Below are 24,464 nucleotides of genomic sequence, written 5' to 3' on the forward strand. Positions count from 1 at the left end.
TCAGCCCATAGGTATTGCTTTTAAATATAAGTTTTGCTTCAGTTTAGGAGCTATTTTTGAATATTTTCTTTCAAGATTCCACAATCTAAACAATCCCTCAGTGCATTAATGAATTAGCAATACTCAGAAAATCTCATCAATTCAGCCACATATGTTGAAATGGACTCCTACTGTTTAAAAACGCAAACATGTGGAAATCTGCAGATGCTGGAATTACAAGCAACACACACAAAAATTGCTGGTGAACGCAGCAGGCCAGGCAGCATCTATAGGAAGAGGTAGGCTGAGACCCTTTGTCAGGACTGTTTAATTCTGCTTATGAAACCAAAAGCATTCTGCAATCAGCAATAGTTTTGGGTCTAAATATTCCAGTATTACCTTAATGACATCAACAAAGCTCATTCTGGCTGGCTTGGTTGAAGCAGTTAAACTTCAAAGCAAACTGTATGCCTTTAAATCCAATGCACTCAACAACATTGGCAATCGCTTCTCTTCAGCTATTCCATTTGCTTTAAAATACTGCTCAATCTGTTCAGTATAGAACATTTAGTAATCTGTTGCATGGCCAGCCATTTCTGCTTTTTTTAAAAAAATTATTATTATCACTGGGTACTTTCTGTCTATGAATCCATGATTTCTTTCATTTTCTGCCTTTTTAAAAAAACTCGATTGTGTTATCCCTTCCAAAGGTCACATGCTGCACTGTTTTTTTAAAACTCAAATGTCTCACTGCATTTACACAGGTAGGTAGTCATCTCAGGACAACAGGGTTGAGAGGGATAATAAATTAGCCATGATGGAATGGCAGATTGGACTCGATGGGCTGAAGCACCAAATTCTTCTCCTATGTTTCATGGTTTTATAGTATCATGGAGAATGTGAGCTACTGAGTCAGAGAAGGGAGAGATAAATAATTAGCCTCAGCAACTGCAACCAGAATCTGACATTGAATAATTAAATCTTGACTTCTGCCCTAATGCAGATTAGCTGGTATATCCTCTTCAACTATAATCACATTCAACTGCCTGAAAGACAAAGACCAGGTTCTGCTTTGGGGGTATTCAGGCTGAGAATTTCTTCTCTGAGCAGAGCAGCAATTATGGAAGTTTTAGAATGAAGACTGTAGCACTGCGTGTTGGTGCTGTTGACTTTTGGCAGCATCTGGTGTAAACAGGATTACAGAAGGTGACTGAAAGTCTCAATAGCCCAGGATTCTATGAATATGCATCATCACCTGAAATACTGTCAAAGATTTCTTAAGCCACAGTGACTTCTCCAAGTGGACTGATTAATAGTGCAGCAAGCAAGTAAAAATAAGAGATGAGAAAAATGAACCAAAATGCACAAGATCCCATCTGGCAAGGTCCTAAAAGAAATTACAAGAACAGAAGCTAGAAGGGAAAATCATAAAGTTAGACAGAAATTGTAGAGAGATCTTTAGGGAAAGAGTCTGACCTGTGAGAGAATCTGCAATAGAAAGAACAGGAAAAAAATGGATAGATGGAGCATAGGGAAAAACAAAACATAGTGAAATAAAGTCCGCACCATGAAGAAAGTGAAGATAGAGCATAGCAAATATTTTAAAAATCCTCTTACGTGAACGTGATAGATGGCAAGAGTGATATTGGTGGGACCAGTGATTCACTGCAGGAAAGGACAATACACCGACAAATTTACCTGACAAAAGATGTTGCAAACCTTAATGTGTTGATAACCTTCTGAGAAGTGTTGTAGAAGTGTTCTGGGAAGGTTGCTATAGAAATACAAATATTTTGTTCAAAACATTGGATAGTAGGGAGTGATCTTTTTTTACAACATGTTCATTGACTTGTGAGAATAAAGTCAGGCCTATGAGGCTGACTTTGTACAGAGTTTTCTCTTTCAGTTGTTCTTTTTTCCCTCTCTTTTCTGTAGTAGAGCTACTAGGACTTGATGTTTCAACCCCTATGGTAAATCGGCACTCTCGATGTTGGCTGTGGGCTTGGGGTGGTGACAAGGAGGGAGGGTAGGTACGTCATCAGGGTCATCAGGTGGGCACCCTCCTCCTTTGACGTTTCATTGATAAGCCAACAACGTCTCCAGAGGGCTCAACGGTGCTATCTGGCATCCCAGATATACCCCCCTCAGTTCCATACCCTCCTGTCTTCATCTTGCAGCCCAGTTGTTGTATTTCCTTTTAATCCAAATCCAATTGCTGCTTTCTTCTGCTGCATTTGACAAGGACTTGATTGCTTGTTGGAGGGAGTGACCCTTCACCCCCATCTTCTTCAATAGACTGGTCGTAGATGTAGCAACGAATTCCCTGCATCCCACTTCTACAGGGAAAATCTTGGTCTTCCAGCCATTCTGGGCAGCTTCAGTTGCCAGTTCAGAGTACTTAGTCTTTTTCCTCTCATAAGCTTCTTCGACACCATCTTCCCATGGTACTGTCAATTCCACAACATATGCCAGCTCAGCTGTTGTGGACCACAGGATCAATGTCTGGGGGGAAACACAAGGTTTTTTTTCCAAGTCCACGCCCATTTTCCAATCCCAAGCAACCTGCAGAATGCTTACATCTCTTGATGTTACATGGTGCTCTGGAGGTTGGCCTGCTGGTACAATTCGTGTGATGTGGACATTTCCTGCCGATGTTTGTGGGAGAGCATTTGTGATGATTCGCCTCTGTTCCAAGATTGATGCCAGCTGTCTGAGAACTTGGTTACGCCGCCAAGTGTACCGCCCCTGGGTGAGGCTCGTGGTTCATCCTGTTAAAATGTGCCTTAGTGATGCAGGTGCTTGACGAAGAGAGAAAGCGGGGTCTTCTCCCCACCACTGGTTCAGGTTCTGGGGTGTGGGTAGGAGGTCATAAGTGGCTCTGATGACAAAACTTAGCCGAGATCCCTCCATCTCCCAGATGTCACGCCAGCTAAGTTTCCTCTTTTCCAGGCTCTCCCAGTTAGTCCATTGGCCCTGTTTGACCATTGAGAGGGCCCTGGCGTTTCACTGTGCCTCCTCCTGTCTTCTCAACTCCTCCACCATGAGCCGGCTCTTCTGCACTGATGTTGCCTTGTGCCACTGAGGAGCCTTTGGGATGAGACCAAGCCCAGCTCTTCCAAGTTGGACTTGGCCAACCACATCCCTGAAGCGAAGAGCAGACTAGGCGCTCTGAACAGCTTCAGATAGGGTCCACTTCCTCCCCGTTGCCACACGGATGGACCACTGTTCGAATAACAGTATCTTCAGGTTCATTGAGGGCCATGACAAACCTTGCTTTGGTGTATCTGAACTCTTCCACAAGACTTGCAATTGGTAATTCCAATTTGCCGTTCCTGTACAGTCCAACAGAACGTAAGCATTGTGGAAGTCCAAGCAACTGTTTTACATGTGTGCTGATCATTCTTTCGAGCTTTTCAACCTTGCTGATGGGGATTTCATACACTGTTGAAGGCCACATGAGTCTTGGGAGTATGCCGAACTGGAAGCACCACAGCTTGAGTTTTGCTGGCAGCCAGGTCTTGTTGATGCGAGCTATATACATGATGGTATCCTTTTTTAGTTGTTTAAACTGCCCAGTGTCCTTGAGTTTAGCATCATACCATTGGCCCAAGCTCTTCTCTGGCATTTTTAAAACAGTTGGGACAGGTGTTCCTTCAATATGAAATCTTTTATCCATGACTTGACCTTTGACAATGGAGATGCTTCTGCACTTGGTTGGCTTGATCTTTATCCTCATCCATGTGATGTTTTGATGAAGCTTTTCCAGAAGTCTCCTGGTGCAGGGGACAGTTGTCATCAGTATTGTTATATCGTCCATTTGGTTTGTATCTGTGGTAACCATTGACCAAACTGTAGCCCTTTTCCTCCCGCAACCCGTTTTGAGGCTCTGATAATGAGCTCTATACCTCTGACAAATATTATGTAGAGATTTGTGACAAATATGATTATATGATATATATGTACAGTATCTGAAATACATCTTATGGAAATGTTTGATGATGAACTTCAATAAAAAATAAATTACAAAAAAAACATTAGATAGATTTTAATCTAGAGCCGTTATGCAAAATGGGTAACAGTGAATTGGATATTCTCTTACAGAGCTCTGCAGTTAACAGAAGCAAACTGGGCAATGTAATCAAAGAGACACAATTCTCAAAATTTATAGTTTATTATCTAAGTGCGTATTTGTTGTCATATATTAAATTGAGAGTCATTTTCTTGTGGGCATTCACAGTACATATCAGAAACACAATAGAATCAATGAAAAACTACTCCCAAAGGCTGACAAATGAGCAATGTGCAAAAGAAGACAAACTGGGCAAATACAAAATAATAATACTATTATTAATAATAATAGCATTAATAACAACAATAATAAGTAAATAAACAAGTAAATAAATAAATAATGAGAACATCAGTTGTAGACTCCTTTAAAGTGAGTCTATACGTTGTGGAATCAGTTCAGTGTTGAGGTGAGTGAAGTCTATCACTCAGGTTTAATTTTCCCCAATTTTGTGAAAAATAAAAGCTACAAGGGAGCAGTATTTTTAGTGATCTCGCTGGAGAATTCCAGAAAGTCATGTTTTACAATTGTCAGCAAGCTCCATGGTTAAATTACAGCCTCGAAATCATTGCACCATACTGCAAACATCTATTGCTTTTACTGAAATATTTGATTTATTTCAGTGTTAGTAGGAGTACACCATGCCATCCACACACAGTGACATTTGCCCATTATGAGTAATGATCATCATGTAGTCATTGAGAATTTGTACCTTGCTATCAGAATATTTTAGCTGGAATTTATTATTTTAGAAACTTGGATCTAAATGTTTTACACTTTTCATGGTAAACATTGAAATGTCTGAATATTTAAGTACAACAGGCAGCATAATCCCAGTAACTTCTTTCCTTGCAAACACGCACAAACACATATGGAAGAAATCGGAGGTTCCCTACATCAAAACTGCTTCAAAGGCAAAGGAAGGAATGAAGTTTGCAAACAAAATTGGAGAGGGGTGCACTGCAGAATTTAGAAATAGACTTTAGGAATGGAACCTGGGAATTCTAATGCTAAGCATTTACTTGAATATTTTAGACAAGAGTAAAAATATTTTCAGTTATGGTGGGAGTCAAAAACAGTGAAATAGAATATTAATAGTAAATTCAACAGGGAGATCAAGAGAAATTTGTTGACTGGTCTCTGATTTAATTAGTAGTTTGTCTGATGGGTTTGCACCATTTAAGAGGGTGAACCCTCACAAGGTGAGAGGCCTTGATAAAGTACCTGGCGGGGCTCTGAAAACTTGGCTGCATCATCATCTGGTATGGTGGTGGGGTGGGGGCAACTCTACAGAATCAAAATAGGCTTTAGGGCTGTAAACACAGCCAGCTACATCATGGGCATGAGCCTCCATCATATCCCGGACAATTTTAAAGAGTGATGCCTCAAAAAGGTGGCATCCATCATAATGGAGCCCTAGAACCTAGGTCATACCTTGTTCTCATTTCTACCATCAGAAAGATGGTAAAGAAGCCTAAAGAGACATAGTTAGCAATTCAGGAACATCTTTTTAATTTTTAAAAATTTTTTAAAAATTTTTTAAATTGGTACTTTTTTGACACTGATCAACACAAAAAAGACTCTTTTGTGTCAAAGTGAAAACAGAACCCTTCAAAGTGATCTAAATTAATTACAAATATAAAACACAATAATTGATTGCATAAGTATTCACCCCCTTTAATATGACACACCAATTCAGCACTGGTGCAGCCAATTGGTTTTAAAAGTCACGTCATTAGTTAAATGGACCAACACACATAAAAGTTGCTGGTGAACGCAGCAAGCCAGGCAGCTTCTCTAGGAAGAGGTACAGTCGACGTTTCGGGCCAAGACCCTTCGTCAGGACTAACTGAAGGAAGAGTGAGTAAGAGATTTGAAAGTTGGAGGGGGAGGGGGAGATGCAAAATGATAGGAGAAGACAGGAGGGGGAGGGATAGAGCCAAGAGCTGGACAATTGATTGGCAAAAGGGATACAAGAGGATCATGGGACAGGAGGCCCAGGGAGAAAGTTGGGGGGGGGGAACCCAGAGAATGGGCAAGGTGTATAGTGAGAGGGACAGAGGGAGAAAAAGGAGAGAGAGAAAAAGAATGTGTGTATATAAATAAATAACAGATGGGGTACGAGGGGGAGGTGGGGCATTAGCGGAAGTTTGAGAAGTCAATGTTCATGCCATCAGGTTGGAGGCTACCCAGACGGAATATAAGGAGTTGTTCCTCCAACCTGAGTGTGGCTTCATCTTTACAGTAGAGGAGGCCGTGGATAGACGTATCAGAATGGGAGTGGGACGTGGAATTAAAATGTGTGGCCACTGGGAGATCCTGCTTTCTCTGGCGGACAGAGTGTAGATGTTCAGCAAAGCGGTCTCCCAGTCTGCGTCGGGTCTCGCCAATATATAGAAGGCCCCACGAAGGCTCTCGGCCTGAAACGTCGACTGTACCTCTTCCTAGAGATGCTGCCTGGCCTGCTGCATTCACCAGCAACTTTGATGTGTGTTGCTTGAATTTCCAGCATTTGCAGAATTCCTGTTGTTTGTGATTTAAAAAAAAGATGTATCCACACAGACTCAAGGCTGGAATTGCTGCCAAAGGTACATCTACTAAATACTGACTTGAAGGGGGTGAATACTAATACCATCAATTATTTTGTGTTTTATATTTCTACTTAATTTCAATCACTTTGTTGAACTCTGCTTTCATTTTGACATGAAAACGTCTTTTTCTGTTGATCAGGGTCAAAAAAGCCTATTTAACTCCAGTGAGATTCAATGTTGTAAAACACAAAACATAAAAACTTCCAAAGAGGGTGAATACATTTTACAGGCACTGTATGCCAGTGATATTAAACCAGATTGTGACCTCACTGGACTCAGGTGATAGTTATTAGCTGCTTTGTACCTTATTTGGGTTCTTTCCATTGAGTCTCATTTCTCAGAAAGCATTTTGCATCATCATTCTGGGGTAATTTTATTCAAAGCTTTGAGCAATAAGTTATACATCTGTAGCACAGTTTGTCTTCATTTGTACATTAGCTGTTTGCCAGTCTTTGTGTGTATTTTTTTTTACTGATTCTATTGTATTTCTTTCTTCTATAGTGAATATCTGCAAGAAAATTACTGTCAGGGCAGTATATGGTGACCTATGCACTTTGATAATACATTTATTTTGAACTTTTCTCACCAATACATCAATGAGTGAAAAGCTTTCTGTTCGTCACATCTCCACCCTTGTATATTCTAAATGTGCTTGGGTGTGTGCAATGGTGCGTGCTCCATTTAATACGATGTTGGTGTTGTTGATATAATGCTATCATAATTAATAAACATTTGCTCAATCTAAATTGATAAATCTACAATAAGGGAGTCAGTTAACAATACGCATCAGGCATTTTTTATAATCATCTTGAAAAGGGCAATAAACTGTTGATGCTGAAAGGCAGCATCTATGACAGTGAAGAGTGAGCTTATGTTTCTAGTTGATGACTTTCAGGACTTGCCCTTCAGTTCTGATAAATGATCATTGATCTGAAATGCTAGCTCTGCTTCTCTTTCCACATGCCACTTGATCTACTGGGTTCTTCCAGCACTTAAAAAAAAAATTCTCTACTTGAGTGACATGCTTGGCTTCCTTCTGGAAAGGACCATTGGTCAAGAGAATAGTCAGGTAATTTTTGAGGTCAGAACTCCAAAAGGTGGAGGATTTGTGGGTATTCTGTGGTTTGGAAATTGAGATGCCTACAAATAGAGGCAGGACTGGAGGTGGAGAGTTGTTCTGAGGAGATGGAGATTGTTAGGAGGGGGAGATCAGGAAGGGAAATGTGGAAGGAGGGCTGGGGATTAGTCAGAGATCAAGGAACATTGTGTAACACCCTGGTGAAGGTTTTTCTGCAAATTTTGTAGGGTATTACATGTGATACAGTAGAAGCAGTGTTTGGGTTATTGTTGAAGATAAGGGATGCTTGGGAATGTGGGTCATCCAATCAGGAGAGTGGAACGAGAAGAAGGTGAGATGGAAGGTTGGGTGAGCAGCTTTTTTGACTGTGGGTGGGGCTTTTGTCTTTTTTTTTGGTGGAAGATGAAGAGAGAAGATGCTGGAGAAAACCAGTCGTAGGATTTGATCTGGTAGGAAAATACAATTCATTGAAGCCAAGGTGCAAAGATACACCGGGGATCAGTGAACATGATTTTTGGAAGATTTGAGCTCCAACCTGGGCACATTTGACTGTTTAATTGTATTGGGTCCTTAGTGTAGTTTTTCTTTCTTTCCTTTACTAATTCTTTAGTTAACGATCATAAATATACTGCTTTATAATTATATACAGTGTGTGATCTGTTATTTCATGCTGAGGGCGATTGCAGGGACAATAAATCACACAGCATTCACACAAACCGAGGTTTGGGTGGGCAAGACAGCCCGATTTCACAGATTTGTTGGGACTAAAGTCGTATACACCCGAGACGTATGAAGCCAGAGGAAGGTGAGTTTTCTCAGTGCAGCCAGTGGCTGTTAGTGAGGGGCTAACGAGCCATTTCTAGATACGCCCAGTAAAAAGGGGGTCTTAATTGTATAGTTTTTCACAGCATATCTCAGAAATTGGTTTCAGAATATAGGCTTCAGAGACTGAAGGGAAGTGTATATTACTCCATTAAAGTTTATTCTGTTAATAATCAAAGCTAATAATATTTATAGTCCTGATGAAGGGTCTCAGCCCAAAACACTGACTATACTCTTTTCAATAGATGCTGCCTGGTCTTCTGAGTTCCTCCAGCATTTTGAGTGGTGCATATTTAAATCATTGCAGGCTATCTTTTAACTGAAGTGTGTAATTAACACACCAATCCCCCTCTCATTTGTAACTATAATTGTGACATTTTCAATGGAGGTTAATTAATTTGATGACTAGATTAGAAGTGTTGGAGTGTATGCAAAGTGAAACAGAGAAGCTACATCAATGTGCAGCAATCTCAGACTGCAGGCTTTCCTGAGGGATGGGACTTGGGTGATTAGTGAAGCAAGTTGATGGGCTGCGGAGGGAGAAACATCTATGCCTCTTGTCCACAAACAGTCCAGTTAGTCTGGCCACAAACAAAAGAAAATCTGCAGATGCTGGAAATTCATGTAACACACACAAAATGCTGGAGGAACTCAGCAGGCCAGGCAGCATCTATGGAAAAGAGTATAATCGACATCTTGGCTCGAAATATCGCATGGATGCTGAGTGGCCTCCTGAGTTCCTCCAGCATTTTGTGTGTGTCAGTTAGCCTGATCACTGGATTGGGACAAAATCAGAGATAAACAGAGACATATTCCCTCTGTGAAGGGATTCAGCAAACAGGCCATCTCTTGAGAGTAAATTAGCTGCCTTAGGTGCGTCTTCATGATTCAAGTTTCAAGTTTGTTTATTGTCATTCTTAATTCAGTGAGCAGGCATGTGTTTTAGTATTATTGGTATTGAAATTTCCCATCCAACAAGACAAGCTCCCTGGCCATTTCTAAGAGTCTTACCTGTAAAGCCCAAAGGACAAATACAAATGTAGTCTGCCACCAAATCCACACAGGTTGAGTGGTTCTCACAGAATCCTTTACTGCAATCATCAATGTTCATCTCACAGTACAGACCCCCGTATCCTAAGTAGAAGATAATATTTCATTAGAAAATGGAAAGAAATCAGAAGCAATATGTTTACTGCTTATTAATGTATGGCTTTAAAGAAAACTTAATAAAATGAGGATAGGACACCAGTAAATCATTGAGCCCAATATGATTTATTAAACTAATTGAGCAAGGTAGTTTTAAACTGAAGAAGGGTACAATATAAAGTGTTAAGAAGATGAAGACATTACCAAGGTGGTTGAAGTGTAATCAAGTCAGTTATAGCTCTGTAGAAGTGTTATGCTTCTGAGTCAGAAGGTTTAAATTACCCTTCAGTCCAAACAATTTAAGCAGACTACTGTGAAGTATTTAGTGTGTCCCACATACTTGCCAAAACATAAGAACAAGAAAGCAATTTCCATAGTTCCATTTAATATCAGAGAATGTAGACAATATCCAACATCTAACAATCTGGACACCAACCAATGACTCAAATCCATGTTCATGTCAAATCCTCACAACCCTTCGTGACCAACAATCTACTGAACTCATTCTTAAATATATAACACAGGAAGAACTCAGCAGGTCAGGCAGCATCTATGAAAGGAAATGGACAATTGGCATGAAAGGTCTTGACTCCAATTACAGACTGTCTGTTTCCTCTATTGATGCTGGCTAAGCCTATGAATTTCCATAGCATTTTGTGTATTGGCTCAGATTTTAGCATCTGCAGTTTCATATTTTCTTTCTTGAATATATTCAACTGCTGAATAACCATAGATAGAGAAATACAAAGATTTACAACTGTCTAATTTCCCCTCAACTCGGACCCAAATGGCCAAGCTCCTGCCCTAGATAGCATAACGCACATTTTTAATTTGCCCAACCAGAGGGGGATAAATGCTTCTTGACATTTTTCCTGTCAATTCCTCTCAGAATTTTAGATATTTTAATGAACTCATTTATCAAACTTCTGTCAGTACTGACCAATTCTACTCATAGGTCTTCACAGGACAACCCAGGAATTAATCTAGTAATTTCACACTGGATCCTAAGTACGCTGAGATCAAAGCCACACATTATCTGTGAGTGCTGATCCCTCTAAATTACAGCTGGATCCCTTTAGTGTTTGCTGCAGTTCTTTTGCAATAAATGTTAGCATGACTGGACTTCTGAATTGTTTGCTATACCTACAGTATATTATCGGAATTTCATAAGATCCCATAAGCCGTAGGAGCAAAATTCAGCCATTGGGCTTATTAATTCTGCTCCACCATTCCATCATGACTAATTTATTATCCCTCTCAACCCCATTCTCCTGCCTTCTCTCTGTAACCTTTGACACCCTTGCAAATCAACCTCTTCACAGCTATCTGCAGCAATGAGTTCCATTGTTTCACTACCCTCTGGTTAAATAAATTCCTCCTCATCTCTGATCTAAAGGTATGTCCTTCTGTTCTGAGGCTGTACCTCTGGTTCTGGACTCCCCCACTACTGGAAACATCTATTCCACATCCACTCTATCTAGGAATTTCAATACTCGATAGGTTTGAATGGGATCCCCCCCCCCCCATTTTTCTAAACTCCAATGAGTACAGGCCTAGAGCCATCAAATGCTCCTCATATATTAACACTTTCATTCTGGGGATCAATCTCATGAACCTTCTCAAGAATTTCACAATACTCCAACTTTGGTCTGACCAATGCCCTATAAAGCCTGAGCATTACATCCTTCATTTTATATTTAACACCTCTCGATATAAATGTTCACTCAAATGCATCAGTAGACCAACATCCAAAAGGTGTCTTACATTATGTTCTTGCTATCAGATGAAAAAAAATCAATTTCGTCCTTTGGGTCTGTTAATTCTGGCTGATCCATTTCATGTGTCTAAATCCTTTCAACTTAAGATAGATTTTGAGAGTAGCTTTATTTATCACATATATGTTGAAACATCAAAACATATAGTGAAGTACATTATTTGTACCAATTAAATCAGCAAGGATCGTGATGGGTTAACCCACAAGTGTCGCAACACTTCCAGCACCAACATAACAATTCTATAGATCATTATGCCGAACCTGTACATCTTTGGAAGTAGGAGGAAACCAGAGCACCAAGAGGAAACCCACGTGGTGATGGGGAGAACATACACACCCATTAGAGACAGTGGTGGGAATCAAACTCATTACAGACAGTGACCCATTGTACCGCAAAGCATTGTGCTAACTGCTACACTAGCGTGCTGCCGTTGCGTGTTCTGACAGTAATCATTCAATGATATTCTGTAACAGCCAAAATCTTCTTATATGTGGCATATATCCCTGCAATTAAGTCGTTAATATAAATTGCAAATTATTGATGGTCAGGACAATTCCTTGTGGCAGATGTGTGAAATATTCCTCGGGGTAAACATCACCAATAGCTTGTCCTGGCCCAACCACATAGTAGCCATGGCTGAGAAATCACTTCTCAGCATATTCAGCATATTCAGACCCTTCCCAATACTGTGCTTCCCAGGATAGGAGGTGTCATGTCTTGCAAAGTTCACTTTTTAAACACAGCAGCTGACACCTGTAAAATCAAAGATATGTAAGTAAGCTTCCAACCAAATGGAAGCTAGTCTACAGTTCATAAATTGTAACTGGAAAGTAGTAATCAGCTTGAAGTTAGAAGCACTGCATTGCAAACAAGCTCTGTATATAGCAGATACACTGTCTTCAGAAAACAGATGCTAACTTATTGCTGCTCAAGAATTGCAATATAATCTCCATTTAGTAGGAGTAATCATGTCTATTTATATCCGATAGGATATGAAGTCTTCATTTGAGTTTAGAACTTCATGGTCAGCAAACCCAATACCATCATAGTGTTTACAGATGCACCAAAGACAGACAGCATGCACTCAAGACGAATCTAAGCTTGCTACGGCAACTGCTTTGCCCAATATCACAAGAAACTGCAAACAATTTTAGACATAACTCAGTCCATCACAAAAACCAGTCTCCTTTCCATTGTGTCTATCTACACATACCGCTGTTTAAAGAAACCAGCTAAAATAAATAAATGCGCCCCCTCCCATTTCAGTTGTTCTCTCTTCTCCCTACTTCCAATGGAAAGAAGATAGAAAAGCCTGACAACTCGTACTACCGGGCTCAAGGATAGCTTCTATCCCACTGTTATAAGATCTGTGAATGGATCTTTTGGAGAATAAGGGTGAACTCCTGAGCTCTCAGTTAACTACATTATGTCCCTTTCACCTTATTTGTTTACCAGTTCTGTACTTCCATTGTAAGTTAATTGCAACACTATATTTGGAGCTAAACAGCGACTCCTTCGCTTGCATCTTCAAAAACAGCTCTATTTCTATCTTCGATACCTCCTCTTTTTTTCCTTCTCAAGGCTCTTTTGAAGACTTTGACCTGGAGTTGCACTCTGACTTTGATTCTTTGCAGGAATGGAAGCCGCTCTCAGGGTCTTTCGACTGACTGATTTTTGATATCCCAAGGATATGGCCTGAAAGACCAGCACACCTTCAGGGTGCGAGATTTTCATGGCTCTGGAGGTGTGCTGATTCTTAGCAGGTGCCTTTGACCGAAGTGTCGTGGGAGAACACGGAACACTGGGAGCAGTGGGTTAGCTGCCAGGGGTCTGACCTCTTTTTCCCTTATTAGGGAGAGAAAGAGCCTGTGGTACATTGAATTACGGGTGAACGAATAGTCTTTTGGGTAGTGCAAATCTGTGTCTTTATTGATACTTTCTGCATGCTTTAGTGCTCGGTGGAGGGTGCTGATGCTTTTTTGCTGGTGGGGTGGGGTTATGTCATTGTTTTGCAGCTGCTTGTGCATGGGAGGGGGCCACTGGGGAGGCTTTTGTGGTTCTAATATTTAACTATCATTCATTCTTTGGGGCATCCTTCTGTTTTTGTGGATGTTTGTGAAGAAAAAGTATTTCAGGATGTATATTGTATTGTATGCATTTCTCTGATATTAAATGTACCTATTGAATATTCTGCATTCTGTTATTTTCTTTCCATTTGTGTTACCTCAATGTATTTATGCTTAGGAATCATCTTTTCAAATTTCAAAGTTAATTTATTATCAAAGTACATATATGTCACTCTGTGTGTGTGTGTGTGTGTGTGTGTGTGTGTGTGTGTGTGTGTGTGTGTGTGTAAGGGCATGAAAGGATATGGAGAGAAGGCACGTGTGTAGGGCTGAGTGAGATGCAGGATTAACCATTATGGAATGGCAGAGTATATTTGATGGGCTGAATGGCCTAATTAAGCTATAATGTCTTATGATCTTATGGTCTTATACAACCCTGAGATACATTTTCTTGCGGGCATAATCAATAACTCCAATAACCATAACAGCATCAAAATGGGTGGAAAATCAGTGTGCAAAAGACAACAAACTGTGACAATGCAAAAGGAAAAGAAATAATAATAAATAAATAAGTATGCAATAAATATTGAGAATATGAGATGAAGAGTCCTTGCAAGAGAGTGGGAACAGTATAGTGATGTGCAAGTGAAGTTATCCTTTCTGGTGCAGAGACGGATGGTTGAGGGGTAATAACTCTTCTTGAACCTGGTGGTGTGAGTCCTGACACTCCTGTACCTTCTTTCTGTTGGCAGCAGTGAGAAGTTGGCACGACATGAGAGGGGGATCCCTAATGATAGATGCTGCTTTCCTGAGACAGCTCTCTGTGTAGATGTGCTCAATGATGGGAAAGGTTTTACCTATGATGGACTGGGAAGATATCCACTACTTTTTGATATGCTGGGTCTGGGACAGTTCCTCCCTCTGAAATAATAACGCAAATGAGTTAAAAATTGCTGGCACTCTCCACCTTGATCCCCAATGAGGACTGGCTCATGGACCTCTAGTTTCTTCCTCCTGAAGTCAATAATAAGTTCCTTGGCACCATTCAGCCAGATTTTCAATCTCCTTCCTGTATGTTAATTCATCACTTCCTGTGATTCAGCCTACCTTGTAATGCATTTGTGCTGATGGAGACTGTGCAGGAGATGTTGTTGCCAATCCAAACTGACTGGGGTCTGCAAGTGAGGAAATTGAAGAGCCAATTGCACAAGGAGGTATTGAGGCCAAGGTCTTAAAGCTTATTGATTAGTTTTGAGGGGATGGTAGCATTGAATGTCGAGCTGTAGTCAATGACGAGCATCCCGATGTATGCATCTTTGCTGTCCAGATTTTACAGGGTTAAGTGAAGAGCTAATGTGATGGCATCTGCTATGGATTCATTGTGCTGGTAGGAAATTCGGAGCAGATCAAAATTGCCTCTCATCTCCAACCTTTCAAAGCATTTCACCCCTGTGGAAGTAGGTGCTAATGGACAATAGAAGCAAGCAACCGTGTTCTTCCGAGGCACTGGTATAATTGAAGCCTTGTTTGACGCAGGTGGGTACCTCAGACTACTGAAACAAATGACTAAAAATCTCAGTGAACCCAGGTAGTTGATCAGCACAGGTCTTTAGTACTTAGCTATGTACTCCATCTGAGTTGGATACTTTCAGTGAGTTCATCCTCCTGAAGGATGCTTTCATGTTGGCCTCAGAGACTGAGATCTCAGGATCACTGGGGGCTGTGGGAGTTCCTGAAGTTTCCTCCATGTTTGACAGTCAAAACGAGCATAGAAGGCATAGAGCTCATCTGGAAGCGAAGCCCTTTTGTCACCTATATGTTATTTGACTTCACTTTGTAAGAGGTGATAGCATTCAAGCCCTGCCAGAGCTGTCAAGCATCCTTCATTGATTTCTTTATTCCCAATCTGTATGGATGGTCCACCAATCATTCTTCTGTCTTTTGACCAATCTTCTATACATACACCTCCAAAAGTTGCTTTAATAATAGATTTTGTTATGTGTCTTTTGAAAATTCATATTTACTCTATTACAATTCAGCTGCATTAGCCCGACTAAACACTTTATCCAAAAACCCTAGTAAACATTTCAGATATTATTTCCATTTCTTACAAGTGCCTGTGATTCAGATTTGATATTAAATTGTGGCCACACTGTCATCTCAGATAGATAGAAAAGATTCCTACCATTATTTTGAAGAGCAAGGGAATGGTGCAAGGTACTCTGAGCTAATATTTATCTATCAGCCACCATTACTCATGTAGGTGACCTGGAGAGGTTATGAAACTTTGCTCTATGTAATTTGGCAGCCCCATCTCCTGCAACATAATAGTGTGTTGCCTCCAGAAACTGAACTGCTTTGAAGCATGACAAGCTGAGATATAAATGAGAGCAGCCAGTTATTTCATTCTAAGGGTTTCAGCATATAGATGATTTTGGTAGTATATTTTGGCAATACGATTATTATACCACAATATTGGGGATTATTATTGACCCATGGAATTAAGGAAATATAGCAGATATTAATTAAAACAAGAATCAGTCTTCGGTTCATAATGTAATTTGCAAGCAGTAATCAGTTTGAAGTTAAAAATAAGCTTTGCAAACAGAGCTGGACACAGCAGGGGCTGCTCAACGTTATGGCTTGCAAAGTAAGGTGACTTTGAGATGTTCGCATTTGCATCAGCCAAACGTAAAACAATGGGGTTATGTTAATTGGTCTGCATCAAATCAGGCAACATGGGCCAACTAATTTTATTTATTCATATATAGCACTGAAAAACAGGCCCTTCCAGTCCAATGAGCCACACCACTTAGCAACCCACCTACTTAATGCTAGCCCAATCACAAGATATTTTATAATGACCAATTAACCTACTAACAGGTATGTCTTTTGAATGTGGGAGGAAACCAGAGCTCCCAAAGGAAACACACATGTTCATAGGGAGGATGTACAAACTCCTTACAGACGGCACTGGACTTCAAACTCTGAACCCCAATGTCCTGAGCTGTGATAACCATACCATGGTGACTGAGTTCTTGGGAAGGTAACCTCAGGAAGGAGGGGTCCACCATTAAGGACCTCCAGCACCCAGGGCATGCTCTCTTCACACTGTTACCATTGGGAAGGAGTTACAGAAGCCTAAAAGCACACACGCAGCGACTCAGGAACATCATGTAATTCAGGTTCTTTTCTCTATATATAGAATTTGTTATCTTTACAGCAGCAGTACAAATTTCATGACATATGCTGGTGATATTAAATCCGATTCTGACTTTAAAGATATAAATATGTGATGTCCTTTGTGTTCGAGAGACTCTACCAAGAGTGTGTCCAGGGGAATGCCTGCTTGTCATGATGTATAAAGACCTCCATATAACCAGCTTCATTGTCTCTCCAGTCACTCAGATCACAGTCACAATATGCAGCACCCTTCCTCTCTCCAAATGACCCTCTGAACAGTGTCAATTTTGAACAAACCCTGTTCTGGTTCCTCAGCCGGTGAAAGAGATGCTCTTAATCTAGTGCTCACGTGACCAAAGCAAACTGCGGCACTCCCCATTAAAATGGCCCCATGCATATGGCCCAACCATGAACTATCATTTTGCTTCAAGTCATAGTGCATCTTCAATTAACTGTTTTTGCAAATGAACCTTTCTTTATTATTTCTGGCATCTTATGCTCTCATTAATGTCTTCAGTTGCATGGCCACCCCATCAAATAACTGTTATCAGACTGTCATAGAATTCAACAATGGTAAGCACTTGACTAATGCTAACTCACTTACAGTGCCACTGTGAAGCACATCTTCATCATATTTCAGACCCAACATGGAGCCAATTTCCCACGATTCACACTGTAATGAATCTCTCAAATTATCTGGAGTTCGTTAATAATGAATACCAAATCTTATTGTAATTCAAGGGTTCCTTAAAGAACCACGTGCAAAGCAGGGATGCAGCAGAAAGCATAAAAGAGCTATTAATATACAGTAATTCATATCACACATATCCATTTAGTATCAGGTGCTAAGACAGTCTTCAGATTTTTAAAGAATGATTGCTTCTGCTGATGGTTCTGGGAAGATAGGAGGTTTCAAAGTAGGGGGAGGGTAGATGGGCTGAAGGATGTTTGGGTAGATTATTTAGCTATTGATTGAAAATCACACAGTCTTCTAATTTTCTGAGGAAACAAGTTCATGTGGTGTTGAAAGTATCCTGACTAGTTACATGGTGATCTGGTAATGCAGTTTGAATGTGTTGCAACAAAAGAAGCCGCAGAGTACTGGGCTCTGCCCAATATATTTCAGGAACATCCCTCCCCACCTTCAGTAGTATCTACAGAATGTACTGCCTAAAGAAGGATACATCAATAATCAAAGATCCTCACCATCTGAGGCATGCCATCTTCTCACAGCTACCACGGGCTGAAAGTACAAAAGCCTGAAGACCCACAGCATGAGTTTCCAGAACAGCAAATTCCCTTCATCCACTTGGTTCTTGGAATAAACTGCATGACACTAATCTCTACCTCAGTATAGTAACCCTGTGACCACTTTACACGGAAAGGGAATTATTAAAATTCAAATTGTGTTCTTTCTTGTAAAAAAATTGCATAATTTATGTTTAGATTATGATTTCTGTGAAGACTACTTATTTGATGCTACATGCCTGTGATGCTGCTGCAAGGAGGTTTCTTATTGCACCTGTAGATACTAGATGCAGCAGCACTTGCGCATATGACAATAAATCCAACTTCATCTATATGGTAATTCACAAAGAACCATATATCAGAGCCTGTAACTCACTCAGTATGGTGTCCATTAAGGCTGCTGTGTTTAGAGTCATTGAGTCATAGATTTTTACAATGCAGAAATGGGCCCCTTGAACCAACAAAGGAGGGAGGCAGAAGAAAAAAAATTACAGGCCAGTTAGCCTAAATTCAGTGGTTGTAAGGATGGTGGAGCCAATTATTAAGAATGGGGTTTCGGGGTACTTGGAGGCACATGATAAAATAGTCCAAAGTCAGCATAGTTTTTTTTACAGGGGAAATCTTGCCTGACAAGTCTGTTGGAATTCATTGAGGATATAACAAGCAGGATAGACAAAGGAGAATGAAGGAGGATGTTATGTACTTGGATTTTCAGAAGGTTTGACAAGTTGCTGCATATGAGGCAGTTGAAGAATCTAAGTGCCCATTATATTACAGAAAAGATGCACGCATGGACAGAGCATTGACTGATTAACAGGAGGCAAAGAGTAGGAATAAAGGGAGCTGCTAATGTTTGGTGTGATTGGCAGGGGTAGGTGATGGGACTGCCACTTTTTACATTGCTTGTCAATGATTTGGATGATGGACTTGATGGTTTTGTGGCAAATCTGTGGACAATTCAAAGATAGGTGAAGGGGCAGGTAGTGTTGAGGAAGCAGGAAGGCTGCAGAAGGGCTTAAACAGAAAATGGGCAAAAAAGTGGCAAGTGTAATACCATATAGTCACACACTTTGGTAGAAGGAATAAAAGTATAGACTGTTTTCTAAATAGTGAGAATGCAAAGGAACTTGGGTGTCCTTGTGCAGAATTCCCCTAAGGTCAATTTAAAAGTTGAGTCACAAAGGTGGCACTAGGGAACAATATGGACAAGGGCAACATAAGACCATAAGACAAAGGAGCAGAAGTCGGCCATTCGGCCCATCGAGTCTGCTCCGCCATTTTATCATGAGCTGATCCATTCTCCCATTTAGTCCCACTCCCCTGCCTTCTCACCATAACCTTTGATGCCCTGGCTACTCAGATACCTATCAATCTCTGCCTTAAATACACCCAATGACTTGGCCTCCACTGCTGCCCGTGGCAACAAATTCCATAGATTCACCACCCTCTGACTAAAATAATTTCTTCACATTTCTGTTCTGAATGGGCACCCTTCAATCCTTAAGTCATGCCCTCTCGTACTAGACTCCCCCATCATGGGAAACAACTTTGCCACATCCACTCTGTCCATGCCTTTCAACATTCGAAATGTTTCTATGAGGTCTCCCCTCATTCTTCTAAACTCCAAGGAATACAGTCCAAGAGCAGACAAACATTCCTCATATGTTAACCCTCTCATTCGCAGAATCATTCTAGTGAATCTTCTCTGTACCCTCTCCAATGTCAGCACATCCTTTCTTAAATAAGGAGACCAAAACTGCCCACAGTACTCCAAGTGAGGTCTCACCAGCGCCTTATAGAGCCTCAGCATCACATCCCTGCTCCTATACTCTATTCCTCTAGAAATGAATGCCAACATCTTCTAGAATGTTCACAAAACTACTTTGTTCACTTCTTTTGCATCTTTTCCCTTCAAATGTGCTACTGTTGGAGTCCATAACCTACATTTTGGAGGTGTGTTTTTGGGCTGATTGAAGAAAGTGGCCTTGAAGCCAAGAAGCCCAGAGACGGGACATGAGCCTACGATCAACTCCATTTCTTGCCGAACCCACTGATTAAAATATTGAGGAAGGTAGAAATCATTGAGGCAAGAGCAGTTGTTCAGTGCCATCTGCCAGCCTCTCACTTACTACTTCTGAAGGAAGGTGTTTGTGTGTGACTGTCTCTTCCTCTCTTTCTCACTTGTTGCTCCTAGAGTAAGGTCTCTGTGTTTGAATGATCTCCCTTGACACTACTGGAAGATTGCGCTGGAGTCCTGGATCTTGGACAGGGATTAATCAACATGGTTTGTGAATTGGACTCTGTAGTTCAGGTTGTGATGTTTTTCTGGTTTTTGGTCATTCCTTTTTTTTGTTGCTATTTTGGGCAATTTTGGTTAGGGCAGTCTGCAGTTAACGAATCACACCATGCTAGATTGAACTGGACTGAGCTGAAATCTATATGCCTGGACTCTTTCAATTTTCTTTTATATTCTGCATTTCTTGCTCATTTTTTGTGCATGGCGGGGGGGTTGATGTTTTTTTGTACAGATTCTATGGTTTTCTTGTTTCGAGGCTGTCTGTGGAAAGATGAATCTCAGGGTTGTATACTGCATATGTACTTCAATGATTAAAATTTGAATCTTTGAAGCTTTTAGTAAGTGGTGAGGAAGACAAATACAATGTTAGTATTCATTTCAAGAGAACTAGAATATAAAAACAAGGATGTAACGTTGAGGCTTTCTAGGACACTGGTGAGGCCTCACAGAATATTATGAGCAGGTTTAGTCCCCTTATCCAAAAAAGGATATGCTGACATTGGAGACGGTTCAAAGAATATCCATGAAAATGATTCCGGGAATGAAAGGGTTATCATATGAGGAGAGATTGATGGCCCTCAGCCTGTACTCACTGGAACTTAGAAGAATGACGGGGGATCTCATTGAAACCTATCAAATGTAGTAAGGGCAAAACTGAGTGGATGTGGAGAATATGTTTCCTATAGTAAGGGAGTCTAGGACCAGACGGCACAACCTCAGAATATATTTAGAACAGAGGTGAGGAGGAATATCCTTAGCCAGAGAGTAGTGAATATGTGGAATTTTGTTGCCACAGGTGGCCATGGAGGCTGGGTCATTGAGTGTATTTAAGATGGAGGTTGATAGGTTTTTGATTAGTCAAGGTGTGAAAGGTTACAAGATGATAAGGGCAGGAAAATAGGGTAGAGAGGGAAATGGATCAGCAATGATAAATGGCAAAGCAGAATTAATGGGCCGAATGACCGAATTCTGCTCCTATGTGTTATGGAAAGTATAATCACTGGAGAAGGTACAGTAGAAATTTATCAGGTGAGATTAAAATCAAGGAAGGGTAGATTCATTCTTTGAGTTGAAAAACTAAAAAGGTAGCTTCAGATTTATGCAATGTGTTGATGATGTTAGTGTAATGGAAGAAGCTGAATTTTAAAAAGTGTATGGAATAGTTATTCGGAAATCAATGAGATAAATCAGAAAGCAACTCTATCCAGAAAGTGATGAAAATGCCATGTTGTGGTGAGAATGATACATGCATTAGAAAAGGAAGGCCAAATGCAGCATTTTAGGTAAAAGGGACAGTGAAGAAAGATAGAAGTGGATCATTATCACCAGATGAATCCTATTGGCTGGTCTAACCAGTTTCTTTGTTGATTCCTGTATGTTATTCAACTTAAAATTAATTGATGGCTTGATCAATATTTACTCCTCAATTCACACTTAAACAGAGATTTATCTGCTTTATCTTATTGTGGCCTCTGCACTAATTGTTTACCATTTTCTACACTTTATTTTAAGCTACTGTTTCTTAAAAAACATACTGATTTTTTTTTCTAAAGAGCCTTGGAAATTGCTTAGGTTGCGAAAGGTGCTGTATAAATGTAAGCCTCTATTCAGGTAAGCACTTAGTTTTATAAATACCTACTCTCTTTCCAATCAGCGTATGTCTCTCGGTTATTTATGGAAACTATAATGACTGCTGTTTTTCTGCCTCTGCTAGCCCAAGTAAGGTCAAAATGATTATTGTCTCAAGTTATGCCAATGTTTCCCTCCAACCAGGCACTGCAGGTCTAATTAGAATGCTATCACTAGTTTCTTCATACTAGATTTATTCTCTAGAAATCTCATTTGACATCTGTTGAAGCCACCATGAAAGTTGGGCTTGGTTGTCAATCATTTTGCTCCCTGACACAAAAATAGGATGTTGGCAGAGTTAGTGATTAAGATCATTTTGAGACCGAGGAAGAGTGGGCTGAGTTTTGGATGGTGGCCTGTTGTTGGTGTTCTAACTTATTCTTAATAATGGCTACAATGCTCATTGAATGCAAATTGCTCTGGGGATGTCCCTGAGTCATGAAAGTAACTATACTAATGCATCACCCTCTCGGTCCATAATGTCAACTCTCTATATAAGCAGCCTGACTCAATGAATTCTTCCAGTTTTTTTTTGTGTGATGCTCTAGATTTCCAATATCTGCAGAGTCTTGTGTATTTATGCTTAAGTAATACTAGTTCTTTTACTGTAGATGTCATTACATTTGTCTTCCCTTCATTTTTCTTGAACCCCAGATATTATAATCTGATGATTTGATTTATTTTCCCTTTTCCCCAAGCTTTGTGCATTGATCTTCCTATAATAATAAAAAAATGCATAGGACTTCCTGACTGAGTTAAAGTGTGACTACCTTTTAAGCACATTCAGAGTATAGAGAGGTAGATCAACATTTTCAAACTGCATTATGATGTGTAAACACTGGCACATTGTACTGATTTTAATCAATACCAAATATTCAGTCTAAACAAAGAATTATTGTCACACAACATGGAAACAGACTTTTCAGACCATTGACCTTTCATCAAACTCAGTAACCATCACATACGCCGTGACCACTAATCTTACATGAACATTTCTCTTCTTCCCACATTGCAATCAATTACCCCAAAATTCTACCAATCTGGTCTAGTGGCATAATTTATGGTGGGCATTTAACCCCAAATTCTTGGAACGTGGGAGGAAACCAGAACAACCAGGGAAAGTCCATGCACTCACAGGGAAAATGAAGCAGAGATTTGGTTGGAACCTGGTCACTGGAGCTGCAAGGCAGCAAGACTACTCCACTAGATCACTGAGCCTTTTTAAATTCATAGCTTGAATTAATCAATTCCAGAATGTGAATCGTTATTAGTGGAAATGCAGCCAAGCCCAACAACCTTCTCAAGCAGTCACTGAAGATCACCTCAAGGTGGTCTTAATCTGCACCTTGCAAAGGAGTGTTGAGAGCATGTGTTATTCTACAGCCCTGCATCTTCATGGAAAATCTGTTGCGTCTACTCAAATAACTTCAGAATTCTCCCGTATGAAGGGCACTCCGTACTGATGGAAGCCTGCAGTCCTATTGAAGTGGATATTAAATCATGCAGTATGTCTGCAAACTTTGGCAGAAAACATTGCTGAAATTTTTAATCACATGCATCATGCGACCCTGAACCCCCCTCCACCACCACTTATCCTCCCAATGTGTTCTTGTTGTTCAATGCCTTCCCTGCATAAAAAAAAATTGAATAGTCTTTTTTGTTATTGGATTGGATGCTTCTTGACTGACAGTCAAACTGTTTGCTAATCTTCAATATTTTTGCAATTAAAAATGAAGGATCAAGGAAAATAAAAGCAGTAACGTTTATTCTGAAGCCGCAGGGAATGGTTGCTGTAGTGTCCTGAAGGTCACGACTGATCTTTAATTTCAGGAAACTTCGCAAAAGATTGACAATCCTTCCTGTCAGTAGTGTCTGGTGATTATTTCATGCACTTGATTGTTTCTTGAATTAGGTTGCCCTTAAATATGAAATGCCAGTACTCACAGACAAAATATATCAAATCAAATCAGCTGGACCTTCACTATAAATTAATAAATTGGGGCATGAGCTTCTTTGTTAATTGTAATGAGCAACTGATTAATTTGTCAAACTTCTTGAATATGGATACTCTTCAAAGATGGTTAATAAATAAATTAGTTATTACATTTAGCTGGGAACTTAATTACTACATTCTATCTATAGCTCATTGGATTAAATTCAGTCTGCAGTTAATAAACTGCATTAATTTAACTTACAAAATGCCTTCAGAAAAAATAACCAAACCATGGATTTCTTTCAGTTTCTGTAATTATTGTTCTTATTTTTATCATCCTTTCCCTCCTGTGTCCATTTTGCCAAGTGCTTTCAGCCTCTACCAGGCAGGTATCATTGGCTCTGAGATTCTCCTACCACAGAGCAAGTTCAAAACCAACAGGAGAGATAGAGAGACAGAGAGACAGACAGAGACAGAGACAAGCTTTGTATATCACATGTACATCAAAACATCGGCGCATACAGAGAAATGCATCATTTGCATCAAAGACCAATATAATCTGAGGATGTGTTGGGGGCAACCGGCAATTGTTGCTATGTTTCCGGTGCCAACAGAGCATGCTCACAACATACAGACTCTAACCCATACACCT

General features: G+C 40.2%; 1 protein-coding gene across 1 annotated transcript in view; it reads right to left on the reverse strand.

Moving 5' to 3' along the window:
• The window catches only part of LOC134357346 (protein eyes shut homolog), a 352,502-nt gene that overhangs the window by 142,482 nt on the left and 185,556 nt on the right, over positions 1-24,464 (reverse strand). The window contains exon 2 of the mRNA XM_063068797.1: positions 9,548-9,670. Within this exon, the coding sequence (XP_062924867.1) occupies positions 9,548-9,647 (100 nt within the window). The 5' untranslated portion in view covers positions 9,648-9,670. The remainder of the gene's footprint in view (positions 1-9,547; positions 9,671-24,464) is intronic.

The sequence above is a fragment of the Mobula hypostoma genome, chromosome 2 (genome assembly GCF_963921235.1).
Source record: "Mobula hypostoma chromosome 2, sMobHyp1.1, whole genome shotgun sequence".
Taxonomy (NCBI): domain Eukaryota; kingdom Metazoa; phylum Chordata; class Chondrichthyes; order Myliobatiformes; family Myliobatidae; genus Mobula; species Mobula hypostoma.